The following is a 14,817-nucleotide window of genomic DNA, read 5'->3' on the forward strand; positions in this document are numbered from 1 at the left end:
TTGTGGAATTTGCTCAAGAAACGATGGAGTTACGAAGATTTTACCGCCTGCAGACTTTCGATCATAATTATATGATCAAAACTCGTGCAGTCCGTCAATAAAGGGTTACAACCTGGTTTAGGTGGCCACCCAGCGGTGCGAGAAAATGCGTTCGTTAGGGCCAGGTGGTGTATGGAATCGTCTACACACATGTACATGACTGTACTTTCATGATTGTACTCATATTGACAGGTGTGTAGCATAGCATTGTTTATTTGTCACCTTTTTTGACTGCCTGCACTTGCTTCTGAGCGCCCTTCCACCCTGTTCCAGTTGATCACGTTTATATCTAAAACCTGCAACTTCTCCATACATTTTCAGGGCATAGCTGAAGGATTTCATTTAGCTCGGACAATGTCCTTCCGTTTTGAAATCTGTCCGGACATGCCTGGACATTTTCCACAACACATTTTCAGGGTGTTTCTTCTTCTTCTTCTTTTTTTTTTTAGTACTACATGTACATGTACTGCAGTAGCAGTCCAACCCATCGATTCAAGTGCGAAGTCGACACCAACGGTCGAAAGTGTGACTGTAGCAACAACGGGTTGCTACAGGCGGATCAAGTAAATATTATAGTGAAGTCTACGCCTGAGACTACGGCGTACATGTTAGTTGCACGATATGCAAGTATCATTTGGCACGAAGCTCCGAAGAAAGCCCAGCTCTGCATAAAAAGGTCGAAAGGTCGCTGCTCTTTTTTTTACTTTTTTGACCGGACACTATGTCCGGTGAAATTGAAAACGTCCAGTCAGTGGCCGAAAATGGCCGGAAAATGTCCGATATTCCGGCCGCTAATCTATGCCCTGATTTGACCATGGGAGTCCTGTCAGCTGTCAGACTTGCGGGCAGTGTATATTTGCATTGCATTGATGCCCATGCAGAGAATCGCATAGGGTCGTACCAAAAATGTCTTTTGTTTCGGGTAACATGGCCCGAAAAGTACGGGTCGGGTGGTCGGCTTTTTTTGCTGCTACTTTTTATGCATGCCAGATCTAGGGGGCATTCGTTTTTGATCTACAGGTTTTGGTAGAAACTACTTCTTTGGGTAGAGGTGTTTGTTTTTTTCTACTCAAAAGGGGAGATTCTACTTTCCTCTATCGGCTCTACCAGGAAATAAGTTGGTAGAAGTCGGTAGACGTTGGTAGAGGTATGGCAAAATCAAGGAGTTGTACACAACTCCATACAGAAAAGAAACATTTCACCTACATATAGTAAAAAAACTACTAAAACCGGTAGAACAACGTTTGTGCACTTACCTCTACCATCTACTTCCTCCGCGTCATCGAAATTGTCGCAGTTTGACTTTTGATATAAAACGGGGTATATACTCACCAGCACTCGTACCAGAGGCAAGGAATCGGACCTAGGCGATAGTCATCAGTATAGGGTGACGGCAAAGTTCTATTTTCTGTTATTGGAAGCTGGAATTTTTGAACTAGAAGCATTTCTTCGCTGGTTTTTCATTGCGATGGTAATTTCGACTCGCTGAGATCAGTCAGGCGTTGCAGCCTGCACATTTCTCGTGCTTATGGCCATTCACTCAAGCCTCATCACTGTTTTACCTAAGCTGGGGTGAGAATGACTTCGTGGAACAAGTGGCAGCACTTGGAGACACATCGAGGGGTCAGCAAACTAAAAGCCTGCAACAGCGATAAAATTTGTCGCTCTGGCTGAGACACTCAGTACATGATTGTACCTGCAAGAGCAGTGTAGACTCTACACGTAGTGCTAGTGATGCACGCGCAGGTGCCGTACCATGGTATACCAGTGATGCTGAAAAAGAGGGCGCGCTGGACGTGATAGTACACTTACCTGCATGAGCTGTGACCACACAGCTAAAATAAATAGGCATGCCACGGCTAAAAAAAAAGTTCATTTCAAGATCGAGGTGATTCCGCCGACGGTAATCAACCGACCTCGCAACGATCGTGTATTCTTACTAGGCTTCGTTGGTGGTGAAGTAGAAATCACCCAGAGCTAGCAGACAACAAGCATAGCAGCTCTTGTCCTGTGGAGAAAGTCAAAGCGTTTGAGATGAGGCGCGACCAACTTTCACCCTTCCTTGAAATATTTCGGAACGATATTTTTGCGTCCATTGACATTAGCGACGACGAGGACTTCATCTCTGCATGAAAAGTCTCAGTCCAACTGTCCTGGAACGTTACTCTAGTCTTCAGACTATCATACCGTGTAATAAGTTTTGAATGGCTTAGCTTATGGAGTTATCAGTAACAAGTGACAAGTCACTAGTCAAACTGCGACAATTTCGATGACGCGGAGGAAGTACCTCTATCGTTAGAGTGACTCTACTCTACCAGGTAGGTAAAAACGAACGCAGCCATAATTGCCGCTACGGTATGCACATGTGTACAGTACACAGCCCGGATACAAAAATGTGTGGTCGACAAAGCAGGCATACATGTACATGTCAGGGTGTACTAAAGAGTGGGTTTACTGCACTGTATGGCGCTGCTACATAGCATTCTCAATCAACAGCTCAATTAGACTGCCACAAACAGTCAAACACTAGTCACACACAGAGTAGAACTTGGCTGTGACTCAGACACCGAGCAGAGCAGAGCTCCGAGACGTTGCGCATCAACACATTGTTCAGCGATCATTGCGGGCCAGGAACTACAACTTCCTGTTGCACTAACGTAAAGAAAAAGAATCGACGTCCGAACTCGAAATGAAGTCAAACATCATCGCTCTTGTTAGCATCGTGGTGGCTTGACCCGTTTTCGGTGGAGGAAGCAAACACTGCTTTGAAGTGAGCGGCGCACCCCGGATGAAGAGTTCCCAACAAATTACTATGGGTACAAACCGTCCGTACTCTAACAATGCAGGTGTTGACATCGGTCCCACAGCCGTCAACTAGAGTGACGGAAACGGCAGGCATAATCGTAAGTTTCTCAACTAAAGCATGTCGACATCGAAAACATTAGACTTGGCACCTGCAACAACCCGCAACAAATCCGACTCGATCAACTTAACTCGAAACAAAGGACCGAAATGTCTAGTATAGCCAGAGCCAGAAAGGAAGAGCCTGGCACACTGCGGATAGAAGAAGTGTGCTTACGTACATGTATACGCGTATGATACTCACATATGCATGAACATTATACAACAAGAAAAAAACGATCGGCGCTCAAAACATCTGTCGGTCCGGTTACCCGAAACAAATGACTTTCTGTGTGTGGCTTAGTAAGAATATTTCAAATAATCAAAATACCTGGTTGCGTTTCTACTGTAAACCGGCAAGCCTTCGCGATCCGGATTACTTTGTGTGGTTTTCGCGATGGATGTGAGATCTCCAATAGCAAACATCTGCAGATGCTAATTTGTCTTTGGTCACAAATAGTGAATTAATACGGGCACAAACGTTTCCCGGTTTGCAGCAATTCCCTCTCCGTGGACGCTTCCAAAATTCCCATTCTCATGTGGCGAGGAATTATTACACTGGTCACATACTGTAGGATGTTCTGTTGTTTTCACACCGTAGACTGTCTGTAACTAAGTTCTACTTGGGGGACAACGAAAGGTTAGGCCGCGGTCACACCAAACAAGCCGTTTCCCGCTTGCGCTGAAAGTGGCTTGTGCTGAATGGGGCGGTTGGTCACACCACTTCGCGAAATCGGCTGGATTTTTTTTGTGTGCTAGAGTTTTTTTCTTCCCGCTCATTTTTGAATATGATTTTCTCTTGTTTTCCCGTCCGCCTTTTCCAGCACACTTCTTCAGTTCGTCCAAGATCCACGCTCTCTTTCTGGTATTTTTTTCATAGTGGTCTCATACTTGGTTTTTGTTTCAAACCAAAACTCCAGTAGTCGCCGCTCCAGTGCTACTGTCCAGGATTCCATGATGACCGACAAAAAGGCAAGGAGAGAAGTTTCACCAACAACGAAAGCCGGAAGGTGGCAGAACACGATGCAAGCTGGAAGATCCTGGCGAGCTGAAATTCGCTCCTCAAGGCGCTCGACTCGAGCCAGCAGGGGGTGCAGGGCCGTCGACACGGCCGCCGTAACGGAACGTGGATTTAGGCCAGTTGTGAGTAAGCTGGCCGGCTGGGGAACGGCGGACGGGATATCGTCCTGCTCCGCACAGGCATTGCCGGAACGATCGGCCGCATGGTCCGCAGGGCTAGGGGCTCGATTTGGAGTGTCGGCATACGGGGACGACGAGGCGCGCCTGCGACTGGAATGCCTGGGCCCGGGAGCCGACTGCTTACGTGCACGGGGCATCTCCGTGAGCTGTGGTAAACCTTGAGATCGATTGAGGTTGAGAAAGAAATCCACTGTCAATGCGGACAAAGCAAGAACTGAACGAGTTTATTTTTCCCGCCACTGCGCCAGAATGGCTGAAAGTGGCTGAATCCATTCAGCGCTCCCATTCAGCGCTTTGAAAACGGCTGACTGCTGAAAAAGGCTGAAGCCGAAAATTCAGCCGTTTCCGTAGCGACGATGACGTCAAAAAGCGCTTTTTTCCGCTGAATGGCTGAATCGCGCTTGGTGTGACCGCGGCCTTAGCGTTGCCAGTTGATTTACTACGGTTCTTTGGAACGGCACTCCGTAGCAATTGGTTTTCGCTATCAATCAGCAGTACCAACCATTGGCATGATTGTGTATCTCCGCTGCTTTTAGGCTAAAGCTACAGCAGCTACCACGCCACCGCCAAGACCGTTTGAAAACATCAAGAAACACAGAAAGGTAAGATTGGATGAGTCCATTTTGTTTTCACTTTTACGGGAGTAGCGATTTCGGAAACGCCGTGTCATGTCTGATGAGTCAGCAACTTGGCCAGAGGGGGGGGGGCACGTGTCCGTATGTGTGTGTGTGTGTGTGTGTGTGTGTGTTTGCGTGTATGTGTGCGCGTGTGGTGTGTGTGTGTGTGTGTGTGTGTGTGTATGTGTGTGTATGTGTGACAGCTAGTTCGGTTGGTGGGTACACTTATGCCGGATAGTGTTGGGTCTGTTGCCAACAGGCTCGGCTGCTTGAAGGTGTAATGTTGTACCTACCACCTTTGTTGGTTTCAGGGTTCATATACTTTCTAAGTACACATACCTGTTAACCATGGACTGCTTCTGGCTAGATCAACTCTTGTGTAATCATGGTGCTAGTGAAGCTTGTATCAGATCCACTCTGATTTGGCCACCCACACTAGTAGCAAGTATTCCCTTCACTGGGGGCAGGGGTAACTGCAGTTGGATCCCGGGACGGATACCCTGATGCCGTCAATCCTTTTTCTGCACCTTGTCCTCACCCACTTACTGGGGTGTGGTGAGCCCATAAGTGGGATCATTTTCAAGTCCACCCAAAATTTTGGGGATTTCAGGCGGTATCGGCCGTTGGGCGGTTCAATAGCCAATTGAGTCATCTTTCCAAGATTCCTTTTGAGTCTCTCTCCCCTCTCCCGGGGAGACCCACGTGACCAGTTTCGGCAATGAGCAACAAGAACAAGTGTGTGTGTGTGTGTGTGTGTGTGTGTGTGTGTGTGTGTGTGTGTGTGTGTGTGTGTGTGTGTGTGTGTGTGTGTGTGTGTGTGTGTGTGTGTGTGTGTGTGTGTGTGTGTGTGTGTGTGTGTGTGTGTGTGTGTGTGTGTGTGTGTGTGTGTGTGTGTGTGTGTGTGTGTGTGTGTGTGTGTGTGTGTGTGTGTGTGTGTGTGTGTGTGTGTGTGTGTGTGTGTGTGTGTGTGTGTGTGTGTGTGTGTGTGTGTGTGTGTGTGTGTGTGTGTGTGTGTGTGTGTGTGTGTGTGTGTGTGTGTGTGTGTGTGTGTGTGTGTGTGTGTGTGTGTGTGTGTGTGTGTGTGTGTGTGTGTGTGTGTGTGTGTGTGTGTGTGTGTGTGTGTGTGTGTGTGTGTGTGTGTGTGTGTGTGTGTGTGTGTGTGTGTGTGTGTGTGTGTGTGTGTGTGTGTGTGTGTGTGTGTGTGTGTGTGTGTGTGTGTGTGTGTGTGTGTGTGTGTGTGTGTGTGTGTGTGTGTGTGTGTGTGTGTGTGTGTGTGTGTGTGTGTGTGTGTGTGTGTGTGTGTGTGTGTGTGTGTGTGTGTGTGTGTGTGTGTGTGTGTGTGTGTGTGTGTGTGTGTGTGTGTGTGTGTGTGTGTGTGTGTGTGTGTGTGTGTGTGTGTGTGTGTGTGTGTGTGTGTGTGTGTGTGTGTGTGTGTGTTGATGTCTATTTTGTGCCTGTGTGTTATTCGGTATGTGGTTTTCTGTTGTTATGCAGTGGATCAAGTTAGAAGTACAGCAGCATGGAAAACATGCCATGCTTGCCACGTACAGTGACAAACTGGTTGCTGTGTGGTATGATGGTGTGGACGTCACCAAGATCACTGAGACATCAGACTTGCAGACATGGCACAGTATTGACCTACCAAGTGAATACAGTAAGCTGACTGTCCCATCACTGGCATCCCATGGTGGTATGCTGTACATGCACTGTAACACATACACCAAGAGCACCAACACAGGGGTGTGCTCTATTCTGCAGTACTGCGACACACCAGATAACGGTGATGGCAGCCGCGGTGGTGGTGGGTGGACCAAACTTACGGACGTCCCGCACTGTATTTATCACTGGTGTACTCTACATGCATGTGCTGATGCTATTTCTCTATATGGTGGCATGTATGCTGATGGAACATATCAAGATCATGTTAGTATCTATTCTCTAGCTAGCAAGCAGTGGAGCTCTTCTTCATCATCCAATTCTAGCCTAGTATTACCTTCATTGCCACTACCATGCACCTGGGCATCACTTGTCACATTCCCTGATTCACTGTACTTAGTTGGTGGTCCTACTGGTTGTTTTTTCAAACACCATGATGGTAGGTGGGTGTCCACCACTCCACCTGATGGTGTTGAGCTGAAGTTTAGTGCAGCATGCGCACTGTCTGACCATTGCATGGTTATTTGCCCCTACCCTCCTCCTGCTGAGTGTGTTGTATATGACATTTCATCTGGTCAGATCTATCCACTGCCAGCTGCTAGTAGTACGCCACCGAAGCGTTTTTACACCCCATCTCTCACACTGTTTGGCAGTACCCTGGTACTCAGTGAAGGTGGACCTGACAATCCTGGTTCTGTGTACACACTGGATATGAGTGTGTGAGTGTAGTAGGTTACTAACTACAGTCAATCACTGATGATAACTACAGTATGCAAACTGTACTGCTTTTCACTTTCTTTCTATTATCAGAAAGTTGATAATCTTTGTTTTCATATCTCTCTGTCAAACTATTTTTTTAAACCAAAATCACTATCTAGCCTATCTAACCACTGTCTCTGCTCCACCTTGTCCTGGTACTGTCCCCTGGTACTGTCCCCCGGTACTTATTTTTCTCACCCCACACCCCTCTACTCTGTTATCGGCCCTCTTAAGAGTTGTGTTCATCACTGTTGAGGCTTCCGATGGAAAATAAAAGAATACTACTACTACTACTACTACTACTGTCCCCTGGTACTGTCCCCGGGGACTGTCCCCGGGTACTGTCCCCGGGTACTGTCTCCTGGTACTGTCCCCTGGTACTGTCCACGGGTACTGCCCCCTGGTACTGTCTCCTGGTACTGTCCCCGGGTACTGTCCCCTGGTACTGTCCCCTGGTACTGTCCCCGGGTACTGATAGAGGAGACAGGCTAGATAAATGTATGTAGATAATCTGTACCGGTATGTGTGTGTGTTGTGTTGTGTTTATTCTAATTCGCAAACCAAACGGGCAGATCAGCCCAATGAAAAGGTGGCGAATGCAGATAGAAAGCACTAGTTAATGAAATTGGGGAGGGATGTAATAAGGATAGAGGTGGAGAGAAACTAAGCCAGCTGATCATCAAACAGGACGTTTGGTACTCTAGGTACTAAGGGTGTGCGGGATCATGCTGGCGCGGAAATGGCGGAGCGTGGAGATGGCACGTATATTGCTGGGTAAGGTGTTGCACAGCTGGGCGCCCCGGAACGCGAGGCAACTATTGCCGAACCTGGTGCAAATTGGCGGTTGGCGCAGACCCATGGTGGAGTGCAACCTAGTTGGGCCAGCTGACGAAGGAACTAGGAGGGCTTGCAGATCAAAACTTGCGTTCCCATTCCGAGACCTCCAGGCAAGAACGATAAACTTCTGCCTGAATATCTCAGATACTCTGTATGTGTCCAATTTCAGCAGGAGGGTGCGCGCGGAGGTGTGAAAACCACCCTTGCTGCCCGATTCTGCATGACTTGTAGCCGATCCGATTGGTTGGCAGTAAGAAGTGGGGAGAACGCATTGGATCCGTACTTCAGGTCAGACATGATGATCGCTTTAAAGTAGAGAACTCGGCTCTGATGAGTCAAGCAGCGACGCAACCTCCATAGTGCTCCGATCCTCTGGGCCAGTCGAGCGATGCTGCGATCAACATGGGGCGTCCATGACAGATCCGAGTCGAGCCTCGGCGGAGCACTCCAAGATACCTGGCCGCAGTGACGTTAAGAATTGCTCGACGGTGGTGCTCCGTTCCTCGTAGCGGCGACGCTTTTCCTGCTCATTACGCTTGTACACAGCGGGCAAGGCAAACTTGGCGTTGGTAGGGGCGTGGGGGTTGAAAACCCGGACATCAAAGTACGAACGCTCGTACCGACCTCCCCAGACTCCACTGGCACCGATGTCCAGGCGGGCGTTGTCTTCAGTTGAACCCGACCGTAGCGTCATCCTCTCACCTGTCAGCGGCTCTAGCAGCGGTTCCACCACAACTTGGTGCGCAACTTCCTTCATGATGGATGCTGTGAGGTCGCGTACCTCGTTGTGGCGGAGGCTAGGGTAGCCGCCGGTTGAGCAGGAGAGAGCATTGGTCACGGTGAATAATTTACCACAGCTGCCAGCAGAGGGCAACCGCTTCAGAGGCCAGCCATATCGCAATGAAACCGGATCATGAAATGCCCCCTTGGATTGCATGAAGCCAGACATCTTCAGTGGTTTGCATGTCAGCCACGACGAGGCACCCTTCTCCGCCGCCAGCTCCCTGGACCGCTTTAAGTCCGAAGCGATGCTCACGTCCACAGCGATTAGGGTCTCCTTCTCCCTTACGGAGTGGATCCTGCGCACCTTTGCCTTTTTTGCCTTCATGGTGTGGTGAACATCACCTAGGTCCGTGTTTTGCACGATGATCCGCTCTGCCAATGGCTGCGTGATGGTCCTGGAGTCATCAAACTGGCTGGCGAGATCGCACGGGTTGATTAGATCCATGCTCCCTAGGCAACAAAGCAGAGCGGGGAGAGTGCGGGTGGTCTGATCAGGAGCGGGGTGTCCTGTGAGCGCCGGGATAAACTCGCCGTGGATAATCTCCTCCAGTGGCTGGAAATTCTCCGTCGCTTCTGGCATGGTGCGAGCGAGGAATGTCCACTTGCCCTTCAGCCCTTGCGAGAACGCTGTGTACGCTGATTGTGGTTGCGATTGGCCGTACCTGGTGAGGACTTGCAGTTCCTTCACCCATTCCGTGACCTTCGCTGTAACAAACTGCTTGCAGAAAGCAGCAGTGCCCAGTCCCGCACCCAGGTGACCATGGTGACGGCAACCGTCTTGCATGATTGCGATGTTAGTATCATGGAGCACTTCCTCCGCGGTTTTGGCAAACTGTGGTTTCACCAGGAGAGTGGACTTGGAACCATTGATGAAGTATCCGTACTTGTGGCCCTCCTCCTCGAGCATGTTCCACCATACACGCAGCGCATGCATACGGCCTGCTGCTGTGAAATCATCCGCAAACCAGATGTGCTGTGCCGCTGAGCTGCTCGCTGCCTTCTGCATGGGAGGAGCCCAATGGCATACATGGGCATTGCCATCGGGTCTCCCTGGGTGGTGCCCTCCTCAGAAAGAAGACACTCCCCATCGACGAACAACCGTGCGGGAAGCCGGTAGGTGTTGGTGACGGCACCCGCGATAGCCGGACAGAGGTGACGGATGTTGTGTAAGCACACACTGCGGTTCAGCCTGTTAAACGCATTGCTCACGTCTGCTAGGAGGACTGCTTCGGTCTTTTCCTCGTTCCACAGGTGCTGCATTGCGTGGATTGCTGCTTCCACACCACATTCTTGGCCACCACACAGCTGAAGCAACCCGACCGCCTGCTGGATCTGCTCTCCGATCATGGTGAGGATGGCTTTGCCTACTGTTCTTCTGAGGACTTCACATATGCCGACTGGGCGCACCCCGGGCTCCTTATCCAGAGGCACCAAGCGGCATGCCGTGAATGACTCCAGGGAAACTGGGTCGATGATTCCGGTGGCGATGCGCTTGGCGCAGGCGGCGATGCTATCACATAGCTGGTCGGAGGACGCTCCGAACGAGGTGCACATGCGTTTCCAGCTGGTAGATTCCATGCCTGATGGGCCCGCTGCTCAATTTGTCTTTAGCAGCAATTGCCGAATTATGTCTCTGTTCAGAGCTTCGAACAGCACCGGGTGCGGCAGTTCAGGGCAGGGCCGACGATGAGGGCATCTGCATGCATGGGTTCCGTCGGCGGGTGCTTTTCTTTCAGCGTTTGCCTCACGGTTTTACCATCCGCGGAGGAGTCCAGATTAAGCAGCCCACCCGAGGGCGTTGCTGTCAGGGACTGGAGAGCTGCACCCAGTTTACCATTAATGAGTGATGAGGGTAGCGAAACGTCGCGCGTCATCTGGACTTTGGGCCCTTTTCCCGGCACGTTCCTTGGTTAGTTGGCGCTGGATGGTGCGTGCTTCTCGGACGAGTTCATCGATGTTTCCCTCGTTCCAAAGCTGCATTCGTCGGTTCAGACATTCCACATGCACCTTACGTGTCAAGCAGTTGACCGGTTGTTGCAGTAGAAGACTGTGGCAGACCTTAAGTGCCTTCAAAGCTATGCCTTCTCCCGCCGCATTTATTCCGGCACATTGTCCCCCCAAATGTGAACTGATCCACCTAAATCGCGATTGACGGGACCCGAACGCACCAACATGTTGAGGTAGCGAGCGCTCAAGTCCACCACTGACCTGCCATGTGCACCCGATGGGATGGAAAACAGGTTAGGCCGGAAGTGTACGATTTCCTCGTACGCTGCAGCTATGACCTGCCCTGTGTCCTCGGGGCTCAGCTCACCGAGTCTGAGTCGTTGGTCAGCGGGCGGGATTGGCGGTGTTGCAGCCCCCTGCCCACTAGCTGTACCGAGCGCATGCGCGTTTATGGGTTCTGGCTCGCTGTTGCTATTGGGCTTCGAGGAGCTCAGGCTCGCTAGGAGGGCGACCTCTCGTGCCGTTTGGTAGTCGGTCTTGCCATGGAGCATTGGCTTCATGTGGCCGTGCAACTTCTCCACAGTAGCCGGTCACCGAAGGTGTTGGTGTGGAGGCATCGAGAAGGTCCCATGCTACCTTTTGCGAATTGGAAATCGGGTCGGCGAGGTGGCGTTGTTCCAGGGTGTCCCACACCAGCTGCTGCGAGGCCGACACTTGGGTAGTGCCATCTAGTCCTTGGTCCTGACCGTCGACACAGAGCTCAGCGACGTGGAGCTGTTCCAGTGCGTCCCACGCCAACTGCTGCGAGTCCGACACCTGCTTGGTGCTATCTAGTCCTTGGCCCTGACCGTCGGTGTGGAAATTGTCCAGAGGCGGAGAGTCTTGAGCCGACTGTTGCGAAACGTGGGCTTCGCCCAGGGTTGTCGGTCTCCGCGTGGGGGACGCGGCGGCTGGAATGTATCGTATGGTTCGAAAGCCTACAGGACTAGCTCTCGCCGTGATTGTTTGCGAATTTCGGCATCTTGCCCTGTTCCCAGGCCCGCAATCCTCGCATAGCTTGCCAGCTTCTCGGCAACAGCAGTCTTTTCCGCACTTGGAATTGCCAGTGCACTGGCAACACTGGCCGTCAGGAACGCCAGTCGCGGGGTTGCCCTTTGCGGGCATCACTGTGGAGGGAGCTACCAAGTCTACTTGTGCAAAGTTCGCGAAACTCGGGTGAAAGCAGGAGCACAAAATTCAAACTCTACGTCACGGGACGAAACTTTAATCTGTACTCGAGCTGTATGCGCAACGAATCGGGAGCTGGCTCCCCGCTGATGTCTTGCGATGTCTTGCGGCGCCGATTTTGCTTATGTGAACCAACCCTAATATTGACTGAGTACGAGGTCAATAGGAAATAAAAGCCGAGTAAAAGACCGACTCGAAGCCGAGGTCTTTTACGAGGTTTTTATTTCCTATACTGACCAAGTACGAAGTCAATATTAGATTTATCACGACAAACAGTCCGTATTTCAAATTCCAGAACGATAACCTCATGAATCCCGGTTTTATGATTGCACAACCGTTACACCATCACCTCCTCATACAAAGTCAGTGACCCGGCACCGTTCATCTGCGCAACGTACAAGCAGTCAATATAGCCCTAAGGAGTGAAATATGCAGAAATATTTGACTTTTGGATACGAGTTAAGAGTAACTCTCCATCACTGTAACTAGATACTATATACAGTCAGAAAGTGCAACAACTAGGCACAAAACTGACAGAGTACTGAGACACTCGACGTCCTGACACCTAGCTTCAACACATCTCCGTAGCGCTAACTGACAGCCTTTCAACTCGGAAGGTTCAAGGTTATGGAAAGACCAAAGAGGGGAAAGTAAGCGCAACGAAAACGAGCACAAGCTACAGTCCCAACGGAACAAATATTGTCGATTGTTACTGGACGATGACGAGACCAGTAGGATACTGGACAAAGCGGTCTAACTACAATTCGAAGCAGCAAAACAGCACACCACCCAACTTTGGTGGCTCATAAAATCAAATATAAGTAAAGAAGGGGGAAGCTTTGCGAAAACGACTTGTACAAGCCGAAAGCCAAACTCCTACGGTACTCCTCATGCATGACATTGTGATGGACTAGTTGACTACAAAACAAGTTGTTTACACTGATTAAGGTAGCAGCCTACCCATAAATTTCATATGGCATTCCACCGTAACTTTGGAGTCTATCAATGGATATGAGTGAAATTTTGAAAAAACACACACTCCTGCCACTACGCTGGCCCTCTGGACATGATTAAAAAGTTCTTGCGCCTCACTGACAGGCTTTCCAGGCCGGAAAAACTCAAAATTCCGGCATAGTGCCACGGTGTGCGGCTGGTCAGATCCAGACCAGATTTTCAGAGATTTTGCAGCTATTCATGCTCTTTCAACTGACGTAGCACTCGATATGAATTTACAAATTCGATTTTCAGCGAATTTTTGGGTAGTCTGCCGCATTATAAAAGAATTTATCAATTGAAAATTTAATTATAATAATTATCTTGGAATGGGCAACTTTGAAAGCCTATATCTCACGAACCATTGGACCGAATCACCTCAAATTTTCAACATAGACCCTTTAGGATTATATCCCTTCCTAAACTGATGCCGTTTACGCGATATGAGGAACTTCAATTTTTGACCCCTGTGAAGGTGTCCGGCATAGTGCCATGGTGTGCGAGCCACCCAGGAGCCAAAAAAATGCATTTACGTTTTTTCATTTTTTCTTGCCCATTCTGTCCATGCGCGGGGTCCGAACCTAAAACAAGTCCAGAAGCAGCCATGTGTGATGGGATAGGGCCTCTCAACGTGGCCCTGGAATCTGTCACAATGGCACGAGTGTGCGTTCTCCCACAGACCCAAGTCAATTTTTGAATTTGTTTAGGTTTAGGGCGTGCTACGAGGTCGTACCTTTGATACAACATCCAGTGCTGGGACCTCCACAGCAAGCCATTTCCACAGCGCTGCACACCAAATCCAGGACACCCTCAGAAACCGGCAAAGACTACCAAAGACTACCACTCACGTTTCACTACAGCCTAGTACTGAATCCTACCTGACTTCTTGACACGACTCAATCTTGCCAAAGTCACTAAATCAACGTCAAGCCACATATCTGCAACGTCACGAGGGTGCAGCCCAATTATTATTATTATTCACACATATCCGCTGGATGAGTACGCGTGGCCCATGCACCATGGGGACCCACGAATACAAACCAGCATAATATGTTCCCTCAGCAATACAAGCAAGCACGCAAAGAATATTATTATTTTATTTATTTTACCAGGGTGTTTCCCACAGAAACAAAGATAAATGAGAGCCCAGGCAGCGAAAACAAAACGAAGAGAGATGAGGACACAGCCAACGAAAACAGTTCCAAAGCGTAGCCAGGGATTGAGTGTGTGCATATGGGTTAGCCCTTTCCCAAAGGTGCTCTTTTAATTTTTTTTATTTATTTATTCAACATCTTATGGCTTCCGATGGCAGCCAAAACGGGAAGATGTGGGTGATAGCCAACCATGGTAAAAGAAGGAGAAGATTATTTATCGCACCCCACGTGAGTGTCTCCATGGTTTGAGCCAATCAGCGGCCTTACTGAGCGTGCAATATTCCCCAGTACACCGCCAGCCAATGTGGATGCACTGCAGTGCGATATTGCACCCCGGCGAGTGAGCGTGCAAATAACCTATATTTGCACGCTCACTTCGAAGTGAGCGTGCAAATATAGGTTATTTGCACGCTCACTTCGAAGCGAGCGTGCAAATAACCTATATTTGCACGCTCAATTCGAAGTGAGCGTGCAGATATAGGTTATTTGCACGTTCGCTTCGAAGTGAGCGTGCAGATATAGGTTATTTCAACTTATTTGCACGCTCACTCGCCGGGGTGCAATAATACCAATATCGCACTGCAGTGCATCCACATAGTCATCTGGTCATTGGCTGGCGGTGTACTGGGGAATATTGCGAGTCGCTCCGCCAAGCAGTCGCTGCTGACTTGCTGCAGCACACCAAATAATAATTGGTCGAGGGC

At 49.6% G+C, this 14,817-nt stretch overlaps 2 protein-coding genes across 3 annotated transcripts in view; both read left to right on the forward strand.

Moving 5' to 3' along the window:
• LOC135812296 (mitogen-activated protein kinase kinase kinase 7-like) overlaps positions 1-7,465 on the forward strand; it is a 214,904-nt gene extending 207,439 nt beyond the window's left edge. The window contains exons 3-4 of one of the 2 annotated variants that reach the window (XR_010552779.1): positions 4,677-4,742; positions 6,252-6,390. Coding sequence is in view for 1 of the 2 variants with exons in the window: in XM_065325671.1 (XP_065181743.1) it covers positions 6,252-7,136 (885 nt within the window). In the remaining variant the exon portion in view is untranslated. Of the gene's footprint in view, positions 1-4,676; positions 4,743-6,251 lie in introns of both variants that reach the window. The other variant, XM_065325671.1, reaches the window with a different exon arrangement.
• LOC135812297 (uncharacterized) overlaps positions 1-14,817 on the forward strand; it is a 158,842-nt gene that overhangs the window by 48,576 nt on the left and 95,449 nt on the right. The gene's annotated exons all lie outside the window — the stretch shown is intronic.

This window comes from Sycon ciliatum, chromosome 3 (assembly GCF_964019385.1).
Source record: "Sycon ciliatum chromosome 3, ocSycCili1.1, whole genome shotgun sequence".
Lineage (NCBI taxonomy): Eukaryota > Metazoa > Porifera > Calcarea > Leucosolenida > Sycettidae > Sycon > Sycon ciliatum.